This window comes from Microcaecilia unicolor, chromosome 1, assembly GCF_901765095.1.
Source record: "Microcaecilia unicolor chromosome 1, aMicUni1.1, whole genome shotgun sequence".
Taxonomy (NCBI): domain Eukaryota; kingdom Metazoa; phylum Chordata; class Amphibia; order Gymnophiona; family Siphonopidae; genus Microcaecilia; species Microcaecilia unicolor.
The window spans coordinates 237,424,887-237,446,342 of record NC_044031.1 but is presented as its reverse complement, the minus strand read 5'-3'; the positions used below and the strand labels follow the sequence as shown (position 1 = coordinate 237,446,342).

The following is a 21,456-nucleotide window of genomic DNA, read 5'->3' as shown; positions in this document are numbered from 1 at the left end:
TCGGTATAATCGAAAGCCGATTTTGGGCGTTTCCAACTGCACTCCGTTGCGGGAACGAATAAAGTTGATGGGGGCATGTCGGAGGCGTGGTGAAGGCGGGACTGAGGCGTGGTTATCGGCTGAGCAGAGATGTGCGTGCTTGGCCGATAATGGAAAAAAGAAAGGCGTTTTCAGAGAGAATTTAGGTCACTTTTGTTGGACCCATTTTTTTCACGAACAGGTCCCAAAAAAGTGCCCTAAATGACCAGATGACCACCGGAGGGAACCGGGGATGACCTCCCCTGACTCCCCCAGTGGTCACTAACCCCCTCCCACCAAAAAAAACCAAACGTTAAACACTTTTTTTCCAACTTGTAAGCCAGCCTCAAATGTCATCCCCAGCTCCATGACAGCAGTATGCAGGTCCCCGAAGTAATTTTAGTTTAGTTGGTGCTGTGCGGGACCCATGCAGAGAGGAAAAATCGGAAGAAAAAAAAAAAACAAGCAAGTGCAGTCAGGGAAGTCTAAATTAAAAGATAGTAAAAGGGGGAATCAAACCAGCAACTTTCTGATTATAAGCTCAGTGCTCTAGCCAGTGCACCACGTTATTCAGTTGATTAGATGCCCTTCCCTTTCCATTAAGTCCCTCCAAGTTTCTGTCAGCCAATCACAGCTGTTTAGCACTTGCTTGCTTGTTTTTTTTTTTTCTTCCGATTTTTCCTCTCTGCATGGGTCCCGCGCAGCACCAACTAAAGTAAAATTGCTCTGGGGACCTGCATACTGCTGTCATGGAGCTAGGTATGATATTTGAGGCTGGCATAGAGGCATCTCAGGGGGACCAGTGCACTACGAATGCTGGCCCCTCCCATGACCAAATGCCTTGGATTTGGTTGTTTTTGAGCTGGGATGCTTCGGTTTCGATTATCGCTAAAAAACAAAAACGCCCAGCTCAAAAAACGCCCTAATCCAATGCATTTTCGAAAAAAAAGATGGACGTCCATTTTTTTTGAAAATACAGTTCGGCCCGCCCCTTCACAGACCCGTTCTCAGAGATGGACGTTCTTACACATAGGCGTTCGCGTTTGATTATGCCCCTCTAAGTTTTAACCAGTTAGCGCACAGTAATCAGAATGCACTATCTGGTTAAGCTGACTCACCTATTCCCCATCCTAACCCATGCTCAGCATGCAGAAAAGGCAAAATTACCACAAAATGCTTTAACATCAATATTCAGCTGGTGGTGGTTAGTGGTTTTTTCTCTGCTGTCTATCGCTGGCTAAATTCTCCCTGGATATTCAGTTCCAGATGATGTGCAGGCACCAGTATTGAATATCTGATCCTGACTGGACTGAAGCTAGCTGCCAGAACTTATGCGGGTCCCAGCTGCTATTCAGCCAGAACCCAAATAAGACACTTATGCGGGTCCCAGCTGGACCCAGGGCAAGGCTGTCGCCGCTGGGCTCCACTCCCAGGATCATCACCGCCACCGGGCCCCCAGATGACCATCGCCGCCGGTACCCCCCGATCGCTGCTGCTGCTGCCCCCCCCCCCCCAGTCACTACTGCTTTCACCACCTCCCTGATCGCTGCTGCCTCCACCCCACCCTCCCCGATCGCTGCTGCCACCCACCTGCCACAACTGTTAAGTACCTTGGCTGGCAGGGATCCCAAGATGCAACCAGCAGAAGAGATCGTGCTCTTCTTCATTCTGCCGCGGGGCCTTCCCTTGCGGTTGTTTTTCCCCTCAGGCCATCTGCCCTCTCTCTCCCTTCCATCTAGCATCGGCTATCTCTGTCCCTTCCATCCACCATCTGCCCCTGTCTGCCCTCTCTCTCTCCCCCTTCCAACCACTGTCTGCTCTCTCTTTCTCCCTTCCATCCAGAGTTTACTCTTTCTCTCTGCCCCTTCCATCCACCATTGCCTTCCCTCTCCCATCCATCCAGGATCTACCCTCCCATTCTCTACCTTCCATCCAGGATCTGTCCCCTCTCTCTCTCTCCCCCTCTTTTCAGCCCCCAGTTCCAGCCCCATTATCCCACCAGTCCTCAGTTTCAGCCCCAGCCCTTTTCTCCCACCACCAGTGCTGAGATTCAGCCCCAGACACTTTCTCCCTGTCCCCTTTTCAGCTCCCAGTCCCCACAGTTTCAGCCCCTGCCCCTTTTCAGCCCCCAGTTCTAGTACTAGCCCCCTTATCCCACCTACCCTTCTTCTCAGCCAGTCCCCTTCATCCACCTGTCTTACATTACGACCCCCCTTTTCTGCCTCAGACCCGTTCTCCCACCTGCCTCAGGCATGACCCCCTTCTCCCATCTGAGCCCCCCCTACCCAGTCTCCACCTGCCTACCCTCAGCTTCCTCGACAGCCCCCTTCTGCCTGCCACCCGACCCCCTGCATTTAAAGAAATATCTCTCAATCAGCAGCACATCGCCAGCATGCAGTGCCTTGGGTCTGGGTGAAAGAAGCAGATCGCCTCAGGCCCAGCCTTCCCTCACTGTGTCCTGTTCTCCTCTGATGTAACTTCCTATTTCCGCAAGAGCGGGACACAGTGAGGGAAGGCCGGACCCGAGGCAATCTGCTTCTTTCACCCAGATGCGAGGCGCTGCACTGCTGATTGAGAGATGTTTTTTTTTAATGCAGGGGTGGACCGCCCCCACCACCCCGCCATTGCTCCGAGCAGGAGAGGGAGAGAGACTCCGGTGCCAGGCCCCCCTTGGAGATCCGGGCCCAGGGAATTTTGCCCCTCCTGCCCTCCCTCTTGGCAGCCCTGGTCCCAGCTGAATTATGACTGGGACCTGCATATACATTTCCCCCTTCCACCTTTCTCATCAAATTTCCATGCCCACTCCCACCTCCCTTGTCATGCTCTGATCCACCTTACCACCTCCCCCATTAAGCTCCATGTCTCCTCCCACTTTATTTATTAAGTTCCAGTCCCCCCTCGTACTTCCCCCAGCTCCTCCCCATTTCAGCAGCCCCCTCTCCCCGCATACTTTTAGTAGCCTAGTAGTCTAGTGGTAAGTGATGGCAGCATCAAACCCCATGGCTGCCACAACCTCTAGCAGTAGTCTCACGGTACAGCAATAAGTAGAAGCCTCTCCTGCCTGCTTAAATCGCTTTGAATATTGGGACCCACTTTTTCATGCATAAACCTTGTTTTACATGTGCAGAAGCAATGTTGTAAAATTACCCACATGTTATGCACATAAAAGAAGACAACATTTATAGAGTGTGGGTGGAGTCACGAAGTACAAATATAGCTAATAAAAAAGGCATTTGTGCAAGTTCTTAAATCACATATATGTATACCTGTTCCTAAACAAGTGTAAATGTACAAGACTGCATATTAAGCTGCAATTGTACAGGTTTTGTAAAGCTATTTTATAAAGATACATAGGTATGTATATGTCTTCAAAATAGGCAACTGCTTGGTCTCTCAACCTGGGCAATCTGTTATAAAATTACCCTCCACATGTACAGAGTTCACAATATTTTGTAGGAATCAATTTATTAATTTTATCTCTAATACATGTCAATTACTTTCTCTTAATTGTTATCTTTTTACTTATTTTTAGTTATTTGGTTGTTTCTTGGCTTGGGAGACGCGAAATGTGAGCATTCCTGCATTGAATGACAGCAAATATATAGGAATGAGCGTGTACAATGTGGGGATCATGTGCATTATTGGAGCTGCTGTATCATTTCTCACTCGGGATCAGCCCAATGTTCAATTCTGCATTGTGGCTTTAGTCATCATATTCTGCAGTACCATCACACTCTGTCTTGTTTTTGTGCCAAAGGTAGGTTGATTGATTTATTATATTTAAATTGTTACCTAGTGATTTGAAGTTAATGTAATTTCAACATTTGTTTGACCTGGCACTGATACCATTCTTTAACACTGGCTTGAACACATTAACTATTGATACATTACAGTACTGGCCAAGACTTTTCTTCTCAATTCAGTATAGACCCACAAAGCATTCCAAGTAATATCTTTCTGCCAGCAAGAACTCGGTATCAGATTAGCAGTATAACATCCCACAATATATGTTGTAAAAACACAGGGCTCGACAGTGCCGTAGCGAGGGCTAATGGCACCCGGGGCGGGTCGCCGCTGCGCACCCCCCCCCCGGGTGCAGCACGGCGCGACCCCCCCTGGAGCGCAACACCCCCCCGGACCGCATTCTTACCTGCGGGAGGGCCGATCCGCCCCGAGTGCACGTCACTCGGAGCTGCGTCGGCCCGCTGGTTCCCTGCTCTCTCTGCCCCGGAACAGGAAGTAACCTGTTCCGGGGCAGAGAGAGCAGGGAACCAGCGGGGCCGGCACCCCCTGAGCGCGTGCACTCAGGGCGGACCGCCCCTCCCGCCCCCCCCCCCTTCCTACGCCACTGGGGCTCGATATTCAAAGCGATTTAGCTGGCTACTGACCGGTTAAATGGCTTGGTCAGGGTTGGCCGCTAATTTCAGCGGCACTTAACCTGCTAAGTGCTGCTGAATATTGTAGATAGCACCAAACAGAAAGTCAGCTATGTTGGAGGCATTCCAGTGGTGCAGTCAGCACTTGGCTGCTTGCATGCTCGTATTCAGTCCTTAAGCGGCCAGTTTTACCGCATAAATGGAACCACATAAAAGTCTGTCCTATTTTTATGTGGTAATCCATGGCCAATTAAGTGATGAATATCAGCTTAAGCAGCTATGTGTTAGCTGGCTTAAAAATAACTAGATATTCAAAGCCAAAGCCCGTACAATTCCCGGCTTTAAATATCTGGGAATAACACCGTTGGCAGTGAACAAAATGCTCACCACCAATGACTGAATATTGACCCCCTCGAATTTAAACATTGACATTGGCGCCATGAAAAGATTATTTTGGATATAGTTTGGATCTTTCCAAAAACAGATGGACATCCTTTGTATGCTTTGTTAGTACACAAATTATCAGTCATGGGGGCCCTTTTACTAAACTACGTTAAATGCTAATGTGCACTTAACACAGGAAAGATGGCCCACCATCTTTAGTGAATTTCTTCAAAGGACAGTGAATAAATTCTAACAAATAAAATAAAAATAATGCAGGGTCGGAGAGGATCAACTAGTGGTATAACCCAGATGCAATCAGACCACACATCTTGTGAAAAACAAAAACGTGCAGGCCCAAACTCGATAGTTGCATAACTCTTACATCATACATATAACCTTAGATTGATTTTAGTGTAAAATAAGGGTGAAAAAAAACCTCAGTTTCATGAAGCAGAGACTAATAGGTAAATGAGACCAATAGGTAAATGTCTCAGGCAACTCTTCTAAAACTGTCATCAATCTTAACAAAAAAAAAAAACTCCCAAAAACCTTTTATAGTTTTTATTCAACCATCTTTTTTTTTATATATTCACTTTTGTTTTTACTCGGGTTTTTTTCTTTAAAGTATATGAAATGTAACAATAACTCTAATTCAAAATTTCAATATTCCTTTGACACATGATTCATACTCAGATGGCACCCACAGGGTCACTTCTTGTTTTACATACTCACTGCCATCTTGGATTAGTCATGTGATGGAAAGTGACACCCATTCCCAGACACTGCCCCCTACAGCCTTGGAGGAGCATGCAGTTTGCACAGATACCATAGGCAGTGAGCATGCTGCAGTCATGTTCCTTTTAATGTTCCTAGGTGATTTCAATATGCTGGATGTGTATTGGAACATCACTATTGCAGTGTCATCTAGAAGTTGGGAGATCCTGAATTCTCTACAGGGAGAATTGTTCTGGCGGTTGGTTATGGAACCCATGCGGGAGGAGGACATTCTTTTCCTGGTACATATGAATGGGGTTAGTGTCTCTGATACTATAGTGGGTGGTGATCTGGCATCTAGTGAACAACAGGTGATGTGGTTCAATATTTGATTATGTATGGAAGGAATCGTTCAAAAGCGAGAATCCTAGACTTTAGGAAGACTATCTTTGCTAAGATGGGGGACTACTACAAGGAGCCATTAGCTGGATGGGAACATCTGTGGGAAACAGAAGAGCAGCTGGCAAAGTTGAACAAAATTTTAAGACCAATGAACCTTTTGGTTAGGAAAGTAAATGAAAAAAAAGAGGAAAGGGAAGCTGCTGTGGCTCTTGAAAGAAGTAGCTGAAAAGATCAGGAAAAAGAAGTTAACCTTCATAAGCTACAAGAGATCACAAAAAGGACAAGCAACAATATAAGGGAAAGCTAAGAGAAGCTGGTAAAAGGTCAGGAAATCAAAGCTTAAGGTATTAGGCAACTCTTGGGAAGGTGAGAGGGGGATAATGTGCCTAATCAATCCTGCTGTCTATGAGAAAAAAATCTGTTATACGTTAGCAACATTATTTTCTCCATTGACCAGTAGGATTGAGTCAGACACACAAGAGGGTGACTCCCAAGTTTAGGACTGCTCAAACTCTTTATATTTTTTTTAAAACAACCCAAACTGACAATGCAAGAGTTGTAGCTGAAAGAGACAGATTGGCCAGAACAGACTGACCAAAGGCACTGTCCACTACTGAAACTTAATGACGGCAGCAATGGGAAGTAAAAATAGGGCGCGCAGACCATGTTTCTGTTTTGAAGATAGTAATTAGTGATACAGATTTTAGTAGAGCTGCTGTAGTTGCAATATCCCTAATCTGACAGGAACTTTGCTTTGGAGGTGAGAGGAGTATCCTCTTGTTAATAACAGAATTGGATACAGGAAGCTAGCCAATTTGTTACAGTTCTTTTGTGACTGTTGTGCCAGCTGACCAATAACCAGTTGGTGTCCCGTCCGTGGCCGTGACAACCCTCAGACTTACCCTGTTTCTGGGAGTCAGTGTCTGTGCTGGCTTCTGCTTGTCTCTGTGTCTGTGTCTGTCGTAGGTTCTCTCTGGCTCTGTGTGCTGATTGCCCTACTGAACCTCACCTGTGTGGGCTATGCCTCTTCCAAGATGGCTGCCGCCTCTTCCTCTTTGCCAGTATCCAAGATGGCTCCCGCTGTTCCTTCCTATGGGATGACTGCTCTGTGTGTCAAGCCTCTGTTTGGTTGCAAGGTGATTGCTGCAGCTGTGGCTCTGGTGTTGAAGGGCTTTATTAATCACTTGAAGACTACAGTCCTGGCCTTTGCATCTCATCTAAAGGTCCTGGTGTATAGAGTGCTCTGTACACGGTTTCAGTGTTTGCTCTGTGTGAGTTTCTATGTTTGTTTAGACTAGCTAGCTTAGGCACCGTCTGGCTTGTAGCCTGTACTTAGCTCTGCTAGTTCTCTGTGTTTGTTTCCAGTGCATGACTAGCTAGCTTAGGCACCGTCTGGCTTGTAGCCTGTGTATAGCTTTGCTAGTGCACTGTGTTTGTTTCCAGTGCATGACTAGCTAGCTTAGGCACCGTCTGGCTTGTAGCCTGTGTATAGCTTTGCTAGTGCTCTGTGTTTGTTTCCAGTGCATGACTAGCTAGCTTAGGCACCGTCTGGCTTGTAGCCTGTGCATAGCTCTGCTAGTTCTCTGTGTTTGTTTCCAGTGCATGACTAGTTAGCTTAGGCACCGTCTGGCTTGTTGCCTGTGCTTAGCTCTGCTAGTTCTCTGTGTTTGTTTCCAGTGCATGACTAGTTAGCTTAGGCACCGTCTGGCTTGTAGCCTGTGCATAGCTTTGCTAGTGCTCTGTGTTTGTTTCCAGTGCATGACTAGTTAGCTTAGGCACCGTCTGGCTTGTAGCCTGTGCATAGCTCTGCTAGTTCTCTGTGCTTGTTCCTAGTGTTAGACTAGCCGCCCCTGCTAGCCACTATCCCAAGACTGTGTTTGTTCCTAGTGTTAGACTAGCCGCCCCTGCTAGCCATTATCCCAAGACTGTGTTTGTTCCTAGTGTTAGACTGGCCGCCCTTGCTAGTCACTATCCCGAGACTGTGTTTGTTCCTAGTGTTAGACTGGCCGCCCTTGCTAGTCACTATCCCGAGACTGTGTTTGTTCCTAGTGTTAGACTGGCCGCCCTTGCTGGTCACTATCCCGAGACTGTGTTTGTTCCTAGTGTTAGACTAGCCGCCCTTGCTAGCCACTATCCCGAGACTGTGTTTGTTCCTAGTGTTAGACTGGCCGCCCTTGCTAGTCCCGAGACTGTGATTGTTCCTAGTGTAGACTAGCCAGCTCAGGCACCGTCTGGCTGGTAGCCTGTGCATAGCTCTGCTAGTTCTCTGTGGTTGTTCCTAGTGATAGACTAGCCAGCTTAGGCACCGTCTGGCTTGTAGCCTGTGCATAGCTTTGCTAGTTCCCTGGGTTTGTTCCTAATACTTGACTAGCCAGCTTAGGCACCGTGTGGCTTGTAGCCTGTGTAAAGCTTTGCTAGTGTTCTGTGTTGTTTCCAGTGCATGACTTGTTAGCTTGGGCACAGCTTAGTTGTTAGCTGGTGTATAGCCTTCCAAGTCTCCTGAGTTTGCTCTGTGTATGTTCCTGTGTATGACTGGTTTGCCTGGGTATAGCGTTCCTATTAGCCTGGGTACAGTTTACTAGTCATTGTGTTGATTCCTGCCGACTGCCAGAACCCGGACAGTCCCTGCTTGTCTGCCTTGCCTTCGCCTAGGTGCCAGGGGGCACTCCTGGATCTTCATTCCTGCTGTTCCTGTAAGTCCTACCGGCTGCCAGAACCTGAGGGCTCAACCCTCGGGGAAAGGCAGTCAAGTGTAGGTGAAGCCTAGGTCCAGGGTGTTCCAGTTCCGCGGGTTCCGCTCCAGTGTGTTCCAGCCCAGCGGGTTTCACTCCTGTATGTTCCAGTCCAGTGGGGCCACTCCAGTGTGTCCAGTCCAGCGGGCCCCACTCCAGTGCGCACCCGTCCAGTGCGTTCCAGTTCCGAGGGTTCCGGTGTAGCACTCCAGTCCGGAGTTCCGGTCCAGTCTTGTTTCCTCTCTACCTGGAAGGTGATTTTGCCTGCCACTGCCGCTCCACGGTAGTGGCCTATGGACTCACAAACCCCGCGCTCCCGGGGAAGAAGCCTGAAGGTATGCCAAGGTCCTCGAGAGCGCGGCAAGCGCGAGAGACGCGACAGTTGGCATGGTTAAGACTTTTATTACTACTGCAGCCAAAAAAAGTAGTGGAGTACTAATTGTCCAATTAATTAAAGCACGATATCTTATGCTCCTCTTGATTCAGTACCTCCTTGCCTGCATCAGGGGAAGTTATAAATGTAGAACATAGGATACTACCTAAAAACAAAAGGGACATATGGACCAAAAACGTCAACAATAATACATGAAAATAATGACATTAATATTACCAATAACAGTAATAAATTAAAACCATATAAGCAATATAGGAAAAGACCAAGAAAAAGAAGAGAGAGAAAATAAAACAGGACACAAATACAAAGACCCTCTGAAAACCCACACCCTGCACTTTCAATGAACTCGGTATATTGTGTTCCAAAAGAATATTTACCTTAGGAAATATTCCCAAAGATTATTGTGGCAGCTTGTAATAACAGCTTGAGCTCACCCTTGCTAGGGAAGGCTATAACATTAATAACCACCACCAATAAGCCCTTCCCATGATTAAATCTTCAAGGTGCATATTAAGAGTCATCTGGTACTAACTTCAATGAAAACCAAAAATAAGGACTATGACCTCTTATATAATGTAGTAGAACATACATAAAATCACATCGAACCACAGAAAACAAACATTACTTTCTGGTTCTGGTCTCACCCATAAATAATTGCCACAAACATTTCTATTTGCAGGTTCTAAATAGAAATAAATCAAAACATAGAAAATAAAAGAAGATGATACCCTTTTTTATTGGCCTAATAATACATTTTTTGATTAGCTTTTGAAGGTAACCAGATCAGAAATAAACAAATTTTGAGAAATATCAGAATATATAAGGCATTGGCAAGTAATTATGTAATATTCAAAAAGTTACACAGATCAAATAGTGCCAATCTTTAAACCACAAAAAAAAATTAAAAAACTAAAACAGAGCTCAATATTCAAGAAAAAATTTAAAGCAGCGACAATTAAAACCCAACTTTAAAAGACAAAAACAGTGAATGCTCGTATCTTAAAACATTGTCACAAGTGTGGCAATATGTTAAGATGAACATCAACAAGTGAAGAGTCCAGTGTAAATGCTTAAATAATCAACGTGATGTATTAAAATTCCAGATATTCCTTTATTCTTAAGTATTTTCTTCTTTTATATATAAAAAGTAGTTCAACATTTAGCTATGGGTTGACGGTGGCCAAACCCGTTTCACTTTAAATGCTTCATGAGGAGCCATACATCAACTTTCTTATAATGTCAAACAAGATGGTATCACATATTGTTGTGATCACATTGCATCTTATCAAACCCCAATTCTTTCATACGGCATTCTTAGCTGTTAAGCAGGTTAGTATTGGCACCAATTGTATAACAGTGTGTAGGCGAACCTAAGCGGTCGTAGAATGAGGGTGTAAGGCGGCACTGGCGCACCAAGATACAGGTGTGGCAAGCATAAGTGGAAGCACCTGAAGGCACCATGCCATGCGTGCAACTTACATGGTTCTATATAAGTTGCACTTATTTTGGGGCGAAATGCCCTTGACATGTCCGTACTTCCCTCATGTTAATACTCCACATACAGTTGCCTGCTAAGGGGTCCTTTTACTAAGCTGCGGTAAAAGGGGTCCTTTGCTAGTGACAGTGCTGTTTTTGATGCATGCTGAGGCCCCCTTTTACCATAGTGGGTAAAAGGCTGTCTTTTTTTCTGGGAAAGAAATGGCCATACGGTAAGTGAACCATTTGCCACATGGCCATTTCGGGGGGGGGGGGGAACCCTATTGAGGTGGCGGTAAGGGCTCCCATGCTAACCCAGTGATTTACTGCCGGGTAAGCACTGGCACTACAAAAATGAGAAAATACGTTTGTAGTGCTAGAAATGGCACGTGCTGGGCATGGGAAATACTGCCAGGCTCCTGTGGTAGTTCTGGATTGGTGCGCAGCAAGCCTGTTGCCACACGCTAACCCTTTAGTAAAAGGGCCCCTAAGGGACTTAAGTACACATTTTTTAAATAGCCCCTATAGTCACAAACAGCGTCAGTGAGATAAGCAATATTTAAAATCTGCTCCCCTGGTTTCTAGTTCATTATTCTTACCACTGACAACTTAAGATAATAATAGTAGAGTAATATACTGTAGGCTCTGTGGTGCTTAAATTTGTCTATTGTGTTTTAGTAATAAAGGGGTTGATATTCAGAGTGATTTAAATGGCCAGGGAGAAACTCTTGGCCATTTAAATTGCTTGCGCTTGGCTATCTGGAGACACTCAATGGCATTTAACCGGATAGAGCTGCTGAATATCCCCTCTAACCACCTGTGAAGAAACCAGCTAGTTTGTGAGTGGTACAGGAGGGGGGGTAGTTATGACAGAGCGGAGACTTAGCAGAACAGCTGTTGTAATTATATGCAGCAAGTTAACTAGGCACCAGTGTGAATATCGGCTCGTGCCCAGTTAACTTCCAGGTTGGCAGTCATACCCAGATATTCAGTGCCAGGAGCCACGCAATATCTGAAGTTACTTCAGCCCACAGCCAGAAGCAGCTTATCAGTCACTTCTGGGTAGGGGCTGAATATCGATACAAAACCAAATAAGATTTCCAAGGACCAGCCACTTATGAATGTATGATAACTGTAGAGCAGGGTGAAATTTTCAGTCTTCTGAATAACCTGTACATGGAATTATTTTCCTTTGTTTAATTATTGTAACATCATTCCAATTGACTGTTCCAGTATCTTCCTGAAAATCTCTGGTTTTATTCTTACCTCTGTTGCTTATCTTTTGTTGCTGCTGCTGTTCACATCCAGTTTTTTGTCCATAATCCTTCAACGTCAATGACCCCCTCTGGTTATTTATATTTGTTTCAGATTCCTTGCGTCTTCATTTTTTTTAATGTTCATACATCCATTATCTTGCACAACTGCTTGTTCTGAATCCTGTGTACTCTTCTAGTCTGGCTTACAGCAATCGTGCTCTTCTCCCCCTCCTAATTTGCTCTCTCCATTCTCATTTTCTTTTTCATTCAGCCCTCGCTTTTGGATGTGTTTTCCTGCTGGCATCTACCTTACTTCTATGCTTAAGGATTTTTCAGCCTACATATACTTTCTAACATATGACTAACTTTTGCCTGTCTTCCTATCCATTGGTTACCTGTTTTGGAATAAACATTTTTTTTTTAATGTACATGGTTTGGAAGGAAGTATACAAAATAGCTAGTAGTTATTATTCCTGAAAATATCCCAACATGTTTGTGTGTAGCCTAGATAGAATATTTCACATTTGGACATAAGTGTAGCTATAGAAGAAATTGATGGTACACATTTTTAAAACAGTCTTCAAAATACTCGTGTTGTCTCTCAACATTCCAGCTCATTACACTGAGAACAAATCCTGATGCAGCAACTCAGAACAGAAGGTTCCAGTTCACTCAAAACCAGAAGAAAGAAGATTCGAAAACATCAACTTCGGTCACCAGTGTCAATCAAGCTAGCACATCTCGATTGGAAGGGCTGCAGTCTGAGAATCATCGTCTAAGAATGAAAATTACAGAGGTAGTTATGCTGTACCTTCAATAGCAGGTCCCCAGTTGCAACTAGGAATGCTGTACTGTACAAACAAGCATGTAAGTTATAACTCGTGAAATGGGCAGAGCTTGTTCCTCCTTTATACTGGGAAGTTGACAGTTTTCCACTGTAACCCTCTATGAAGGGTAATTCAAACAACCAGGTCTGGAAGGAAATGTGTGGGCTTTTAAAAAAGGGAAAGAGGGGGAGAGTAGCCTAATGGTTAGAGCAGCAGATTGAGAACCAGAGAAGTCAGGTTCAAATCCCAGTTACACCCCTTGTGATCTTGGGCAGGTCACTCAAGCCACGCAACCCTCCATTGCCTCGGGTACAGATTTACCCCCCCCCACCGCCTTACAAAGCTGTACGCCAATGCTGACACAGCCCATTCACACAGCATACTCTCTTCCCTCCCTCAGCCAAATAGTTAGGCGGGGGATCTGTAGGGGCAGAAGAGGGATTCATTGTAGAAATTACCTGAAGAACTTCAGATTGCAAAGGAGTTTGAAATACTGAGAAAGTGCTATATGGTTGAGATGAAGTATCTTTGGTAACGGGGAGACCAGTGACGTGATAGTGATTGAGGACACTGGGGTACTATTTACATGGTTTTTTTTACAAGCTTAAATGAGAAGTCTCTCCATAGACTTCTTACTAACAACATCCATATTTAATATGCATCTGCTTATATCGCCACTTGCCCAACTTGATCCAAATATTTGCTACACCCTCTCGGTGCCAAGCTGCAGCCTGTGGCTTCAATTAACAAACTTGCTGCTTATGGTTTATCAGCATAGGGTGTAATTCTAAGAAGCTCTCTGAAATTTAGGCACCAGAATGCTGCGCACTAAGCCCAAATTCTATATCAGCAATTACGTGCATAATTACCATTATAGAATGCTAGCGGGCATTTACACGACAATATTTAGGAACGGCCACTTATGCTATATGAATAGCTGGTGTAAATGAGAGTGAAGTAGTGCGTGTCACTGAGAGTATTCTAGAATATCAGTGCAGAAGTGCTGGACACACCCATGCCCCTCCCATCGTCATTCCCTCCTTGCAGTTGCGTGCTATAGATAGTCTGTGCTGAGTTTCTAGAACAGCGACTAAGTGCAGTTACGCATGTAGCTATAAATGAATGCCAATTAGCCGCACTTGACTCCAGTTATTGGCAATTATTGGTTATTGGGGCCAATTAGCAACTAATTTTCCAATTAACTTTTGTGTAACATGCAAATTAATGCCAATTAGCCTCAATTAGTCTCAGCCTCAGTTGACTCTTTGTTGGCAATTGGTTATTGGGGCCAATTAGCAGGTACTTTTACAATTAACTTGTGTGTAACTGGCACTATTCTATAACCTGCACATGAAGAGCATGAAATTGTATGCTCATTTGTAGAATGAGGGGGTTACTGCTTGTGGCTTGAACAGTAAACTCAGTTAACATCTATCATAAGCTTAGAGTTAACTTTCCCAAGTGCATTTTTCGGCAAGCAAAAACATTTCCATTATAGAATTCTTCTCTTTAACTTAGCTTATGTGCCCTTTCCTTTCACAGCTCTTAGCCACAGCATTTATTCCAATTAGAAGATTACTCTACCTGGGCCCCCGGTCAGTAACATGCTTAAGTCCCAAAAGGCACTCTGGCATCACTCTAACCTAGAATGTTTTTCCTGTGACACTATAGAGCCCTATCCCAGGGCCTGTCTGTTAAGGGTTCAAGTTAGAACACATAACATACCAACACTTTGCGCTTTGGCAGTACTGCAGAACATTAAGAGCCCAATATTCAACCTGTGGTAGTCAGTGATTGGTAGGCCATTTCTAGCCATGGACTGAACTAACATCGGATATTCAATGCGCGGCTCCTGATATTGAATATCTGGGTATCTCTACCGACCTGGAAGTTAAACGAGCACCAGCTAATATTCAGTCCAGTACTCGGTTAACTCGTTGCAGCTAACTGGCTAACTGACGCTGTGCCCTAACCCTACCCCCAGCCCACCCCTAACCTCTTCAGTTAGGGGATGGCTGGTTAGAGGACATATTCAGTAGCTATAGAAGTGATTTATAGTAGTAGTAGTAGCACTAAACAGTTAAGTGCTGCTGAATTTCGGCTGCCAGCTTGCTCAGCAGGGTTTACCTAGGCAGGAGCTTCTCCTTTTGAATTTTGGGTCCTAAGTTTCTGGATTCCTTAAATATAGATCTAGAGCAGAATTTAGGTTCTACCTTATTTCAAGTTCCAATAAGTAAAGCATTTGACACCTTAGGGTTTTATTCCTAAAACTATCTTGTGGCTTGGCTACTGCAACTTCCCAGTCAGAGTTCTGCTGATCTGTCCTATGCCCCTCCTTTCTGCAGATAGTTTGCTTTTTCTTGTACTCACCAGCAGACTGCCTTATTAACTACAGGTTGCTAATTGCCTTCACTTGTAAATTGAGACTGCTTCTGTGTGCTTGCCTCATCAATCCAGGACTCCTGGAGCTAAAACTCACAGTGTTCTGATGAGCTCACCTTCTTTTAGAGCTCTATTACATGTTCTGGGGCTCCCTCTAGTGTTCAACCAATATAAAAACAGTGGCATAATATCCAGTACACTATGAGGCATATTTTCAAAGCACTTAGCCTTCCAAAGTTCCATAGGTTTCTATGGAACTTTGGAAGGCTAAGTGCTTTGAAAATATGCCTATATACCATTTAAGTTGCACCACTGAATACACATATAAATGGCAACAGCGTATAGCTTCATTGCATAAGTTAGGCCTGCATTTTTCGTATGCCTGATTGATACTTGCAAGTTATCTGAAGAATGAATGAATGTTATCATTCACCAGATAACTTTTGTTCTCCGCAGACAAACAGGTCGTTGGAGTCTCACAGCTGGGTGATATCATCCAACTAAGCCCAATGAGAATACTGACTAATGAGATTAACTTAGAACCTTCTAGTAGCATCCCACTGTGCATGTGTTTTTTTACGTTCCTGCCCAACTCAAGAGCGCAGGTTCCTCAGTCTTTGTTTTTCCACGGAGCAGGGAAGATGTGTCATCATATTCTCCTCTCAGTGCCTCTTGTTCGCAGTGCCTTCCCGTGTGAGTATTTTTGTCCTTTTTTTTTAGTTTTTTTTCATTTTCTTCTTTATTTTATTTTGTTTCCTTTTAACTTTAGTAGGGTTTTTCCTGCTCTTAAGGTTTCCTTTCTTTTTTGCATGTTGCTGGGCCCGTTTAAGCCAGAGCACTAACCTCAATTTGAATGCTGCCCCTTTTTACTGTTCACAATTGCTCATTCAATTGATTCATTGTTTTTTTTAGGGAAGGGGATATGCCTATCAGTTTTGAACATATCCTGTTAACGCCTCTGTTGAAGGGCTCAAATCTTGATTGTAATCTCTGCTGTAATTACAGACCAGTGGCTAATATTCCATTTCTGGTCAAAATGGTAGAGGCAGTGGTGGGAGCACAATTACAAAGCTGTCTCTCCCAATTCCAAATATTAGACACCAGACAATCGAGATTTCGCCCTGGTTTCAGCACTGAGACTGTTTTATTGAATCTGATGACAAACTTGAGAATAAATTTAGATAAGGGTATTCCAACATTGGTAATGCAGTTGGACCTTTCAGTTTTCAGTAGCATTTGACTTGGTCATCCATGATGTTTTGTTAGAAAGATTATCTCAGATTGTAATATCAGACTCCGTATTACAATGGTTTTCAGGTTTTTAAAATATTGCTCTATGCAAGTAATTTGGAATAATTCTCTTTCAACAGATTAGAAGATGATTTGTGGAATCCCTCCAGGTTCACCCTTGTCCCCGATTCTTTTTAATATTTATTTGAGTGAATTACAACATACGTTTAGTTCTTTTGAAGTAATGTATTTTTCCTATGCAGACGATATTTCTCTAATCTTTTCAGTAATAAGGAGTTTTCAGGACACTGTAATACAAATGTCAGAGGTGTTTAATTCCATCTCTACATGGATGCTTGTGAATGGCTTGAAAATAAATCCAGATAAAACAAACATTTTGAGAAGCAAATAAAGATGCTAGGTTACCACAAGAGAAAATTAAGTTAACGTCATCTGAAGTCTCAAGTTTGAGAGAGAAAAAATTGGGGGAGTAATCTTAGATTTTACATTATCAATGGACAAACAAATGAACACAATTGTTAAGAAATCTTTCTATAAACTGAAATTATTACGTGGGATCAAATCTCTCATAAAAATGTCTCAATTTCAAACAATTATGCAATCTGTGGTATTAAGCCAGATTGATTATTGCAATATTGTTCTGTTAGGATTACTGAAAAGACAAATACGTCAACTTCAAATTATACAGAATGCGGCAGCAAAGTTGATTTTAGGAGGGAATTATATAGAGCATGCCACTCCAATGCTAATTGAATTGCACTGGCTGCTGATAAAGGCAAGGATACATTTTAAATTGATGACTTTTAAAAAAACATTTTATATGACTTAGCTCCAGAATATCTTCAAGATATAATTTCTGTTTATTCTTCTGTTAGTGTGTTATGTTCTGCTCTAGAAGTTACTTACTTTACTTTACTATATTAGATTTACTAGACCGCTGTAGCTGCCTGATTTTGATGAAAAGACGTTTGCTTTACACTCGCATCAGTCTAGTTTTAGGACCAATTACAGTATCAAAACTGTCTTGGCAGCTTTATTAAGTGAAATTCATTCTCATGTCGATAAACATAAGATTATTCTAGCAGTCTCCCTGGATTTATCTGCTGCGTTTGACCTGGTAAACCACTCTTTTCTGATCTCTCATCTATCTTCATTGGATATCTCTGGTGAGGTTCTAGTTTGGTTTATTTCGTTCTTATCCAATCACTCTTTTCAAGTTGTTACTTCCACCTCGACATCCCTTGAGGGATGTCTGTTGTGGGGTTCGCCAAGAGTCAATCCTTTCACCACTTCTTTTCAACTTATACTTGAGCCCACTGGCAGTACGTATTCAATCATTTGGGGTGTCTGCCTACTTTTATGCGGATTATATTCTACTACTCTATCCAACCGACAGGGCCGGTCTTAGCAAGTGCGGGGCCCTGTGCAGACCAATTTGATGGGGCCCCATCCTAGCTCCGCCCCACCATAGCTCCACCCCACCCTAGCCCTGCCCCTACCCTAGCTCCGCCCCCACCCTAGCTCCAGGGCCAGCCACCCCTCCCTCCGAGCTCCCAGGCCATTCCCTCCGAGCTCCCGGACCATCCCCCCTCCGTCCAAGGCCCCCCTCCCTCCCACCCACCCACCCAGCTCCAGGGCCCGGCCCCCCTCCGAGCTCCAGGGCTCTTCCCTCCTTTCCAGCTCCAAGGCCTCCCTCCCTCCTTCCCAGCTCCAAGGCCTCCCTCCTTCCCATCTCCAAGGCCGGCCTCCCTCCCTCCTTCCCTCCCTCCCAGCTCCAAGGCTCCCCTCCTTCTGAGGCCTCTCTCCGAGCTCCAGTCCCCCTCCCTCTGAATTTTAAAAGTTACCTCGCCGGGTTACAGGCAGCAGCAAGAGTGAAAAGCGTGCGAGCTGCTCGGCGCTTCAGGAGCCTTCCCTCTCTCAGCTCTGGTCCCGCCCTCATTTCCTGTTTCTTCGAGGGCGGGACCAGAGCTGAGAGAGGGAAGGCTCCTGAAGCGCCGAGCAGCTCGCACGCTTTTCACTCCTGCTGCTGCCTGTAACCCGGCGAGGTAACTTTTAAAATTCAGAGGGAGGGGGACTGGAACTCGGGTGGTCGGGGGCAGGGCCCCCTGAGCGCGAGGCCCTGTGCGGTCACCTCGCCCTAAGACCGGCCCTGCCAACCGATTCTTCTTCTTTTTCTATTTCTCCCATTCAAACCTGCCTAGACTCTGTAGCCATTTGGCTTCTTGGTCACCAACTAGTCCTGAACACAGATAACATGGTGGCCTGTTGGTTGTCTGGCTCATTAAATCCTCCCTCCGTGCCTATTTCCCTCTTTGGGATTATGTATTCCAATGAAACTAGTTTGTCGAAAAACAACTACTAGGCAGAGAACTTTGGTAGGGGCCCAGCTTCTTGGAACAAACTGCCGTGTAACATCAGTAATATAACTTGTTATAATGCTTTTAGGAGAATGATCAAAGGTTTTCTTTTTTCAATATATTTTTGAGGTTTTAAATTGGGATAATCGTTTATAGAAATGCATTGTTAAAATGAGGGACTGTCTCATTTGCTCCCTTCTTTTCTGATGGAATTCTCCTGGAGCCTTTTTTTTTCTTTTTTGTAAGGTAGAATAAATATACCAGGATTAGATTAGATTACATTAGTTTAATTTGGCCACAATTCTTTTCTCAATGTTTCATAAGACCCCCAGTTGCTTCAAAAGGTTCACCCAATGTACTTGGGTGATTTATTGGATAGACCCGCACTCTTGGTGCATTGGGTGCCTTGGGCCTAACCATAAGCCTAACTCTTGTTCTCTCTTTTTGAAAATGCTGTTGAGGACACAGAGAGTGCAGCAGGTCCAGCAGGAGAGACTTTTTGGCTCCTCAAAGACTGGTGCAGTGACATCAGCACTGGAAGCATCACCTCAATGGCTGCCAAAACTTGAACATCCACTGGGAGTGCACTAGCATCGAGACGGTTTCCACCTCTCTCAACATCAAGCACTGAGAGTAGGCCCACGGACTGGTCGGCATTGGACCTGACACCGAGGATACATACGGGTTCGATGTCTTCCTCATCAACACTGAAAGACCGCGATACTGAGCATTGAGGGAAGCCTAAGAAGCATAAGCGTCAGTCCTTGTTGATGCATGGTGCCAGGAGCATGGGGGATCAGCATCACCAGTACCTGAGAAGCTCCAGCACCAGGAGGAGCGCTCCCCCTCTTTGGTAGATGTGCTAGTGCGCGGGCAGCCAGGTCCCCACTACAGGTTCGGCATCGATGCCTTCTCAGGCTGCCTCTCGTTTGGCTCCCCCACCTTTGCCGATGCCTACTTTCGATGAGTGGTTTGGAGCCATGCTCAGGGAGGAGCTTTTACAGGCGCTGCAGCTGCAAACTGCTCAGGCATTGAGGGTGCTTGGGCCAGCTAGCAGATCAGCCCCAGATTCTTCCTGAGACTCCATCAATGCCTGTGGAGAGATCCTCGACACCGGAACCTCAAAGGGTGTCAACATCGACACATACAGTACCACTCTCAATGTCAGGGGAAGCAACTTCCCTGGATTCTGAGGGTAGGGCTATACCTTGATGCTCCAGGGCGTGGACATGGTTCTACTGAGCTGAGGCAGACTCAGCCCAGTGAGTACTGTGAGGAGTCTGAATGGAGCCATTCATGGGACTCAGAAGAGGATCCTCATTACTTCTCGTAGGAGGAGTCTTATGGGGTACCTTTTGATCCCTCCCCACCTCAAGGAGACATAAATCTCCACCTGAGGGTCTCTTGTTCACCAGTTTTGTCAGGAAGATGACTTCTGCCTTCCCATTTAAATTAGAGACAGAGGAAGAGCCCAGGGCAGAAATGTTAACTGTCCTGGACTACAAGTCTCCTCTTATAGAATGGGTCACGGTACCACTGCACCCTATCTTTTAAGATGTATTTACAAAGAACTTGGAATCTCCCCTCTCAGTGCAGGTCGCACCTAAGAAGGTGGATACACAGTATCATATCCATAAGGCTCTCAGATTCAAGAGGACTCAAGTACCACTCCATTCTCTGGTGGTGGAATCCTCTCTCAAACAAGCTAGGAGCTCAAGGACTCATGCCTTAGCATCCCCAGGTAGCGAGGCTCAGTCACTAGACTCATTTGGTTGGAAAGCTTTTCAGGCCTCAATGCTCATTGCCTGCATCCAGTCCTACCAGCTCTATATGAGCCTTTACTTGTAGTCTTTGCTCTGCAGTACACTAAGTCTTGTGGATTTTTTCCCACAGGAGCAGGCCCGCAGAGCTTCACCAGTTAGCCAGTAAGCTGCTGAATTGTAGAAAGAATCTGGCCAGGGGCACATACAACTATTCTAACATTGTCCATACTCTGCCATGGGTGTGGAAATGTGCAGCCTCTCATGGCTGTGTATCTCTGACCTAGATCTAGCAGTTCAGGAAAGACCGGCGAACATTCCTTGCCGAAGTGATAATCTGTTTGGAGATAAGGTAAAAGAGGTCGCTGTCCTCATAAAGAAACATACTGATACTATCCAAACCCTGTCTCAGCACCCTCCAGCTGCAACCTCTTCCTCACGGAGATTTTTGAGAGGGCCTAGGTGGCAACTCTACTAATCTCAAACGCGTAGGTTTCTGCCACCGTCTCATTCTGCCCAGAACCCTCAGGCCCAGTGTGCTCATCCTTGCCAGTCCTGCCCTCAAAAGCCTTAGCCAGCTCCCCAGTCAAAGCTAGGGGTGAGCTTTTGACTAGCTCCAGGGGAGCATAGCCGCACTCAAAGTAACCATCCCAAATGGTTTACTGGTTGGGTGGGACACTAAATTTTTACCAACAGAGGTGGCCCCTTCTAATCTCTGACCGGTGGGTTCTTCAAATAGTCTGTCTCGGTTATGCCCTGCAGTGGCATTAAAGACCACCAAATTGCCCACCGAGAGCATTGTACATCAGCTCTCGACACAAGCAGATACTTGTAGAGGAAATTGGTCTACAGGCCAATGAGGTTGAACCCATACCATTAGGAGAAGGGAAGGAATTCTATTCCAGGTACTTCTTTGTGCACAAAAAGATGGAGGGATTTCATTCCATCCTAGACCTAATGGCCCTGAACAAATTCCAGGTCAAAGAAAAGTTCAGGATGATTTCCCTGGGCACCCTTCTCCCCATAATTTTGAAAAATAATTGTCTATGCTGTCTGGACGTTTTGATATTTCCCTATCACAGGAAGTATCTCAGATTCCGGATAGGGAAACAACACTACCAGTAACA

At 45.0% G+C, this 21,456-nt stretch overlaps 1 protein-coding gene across 1 annotated transcript in view; it reads left to right on the top strand.

Moving 5' to 3' along the window:
• The window catches only part of GABBR2 (gamma-aminobutyric acid type B receptor subunit 2), a 1,273,589-nt gene that overhangs the window by 1,155,264 nt on the left and 96,869 nt on the right, over positions 1-21,456 (top strand). Inside the window, exons 15-16 of the mRNA XM_030209562.1 lie at positions 3,551-3,775; positions 12,366-12,548. Of these exons, the coding sequence (XP_030065422.1) occupies positions 3,551-3,775; positions 12,366-12,548 (408 nt within the window). The remainder of the gene's footprint in view (positions 1-3,550; positions 3,776-12,365; positions 12,549-21,456) is intronic.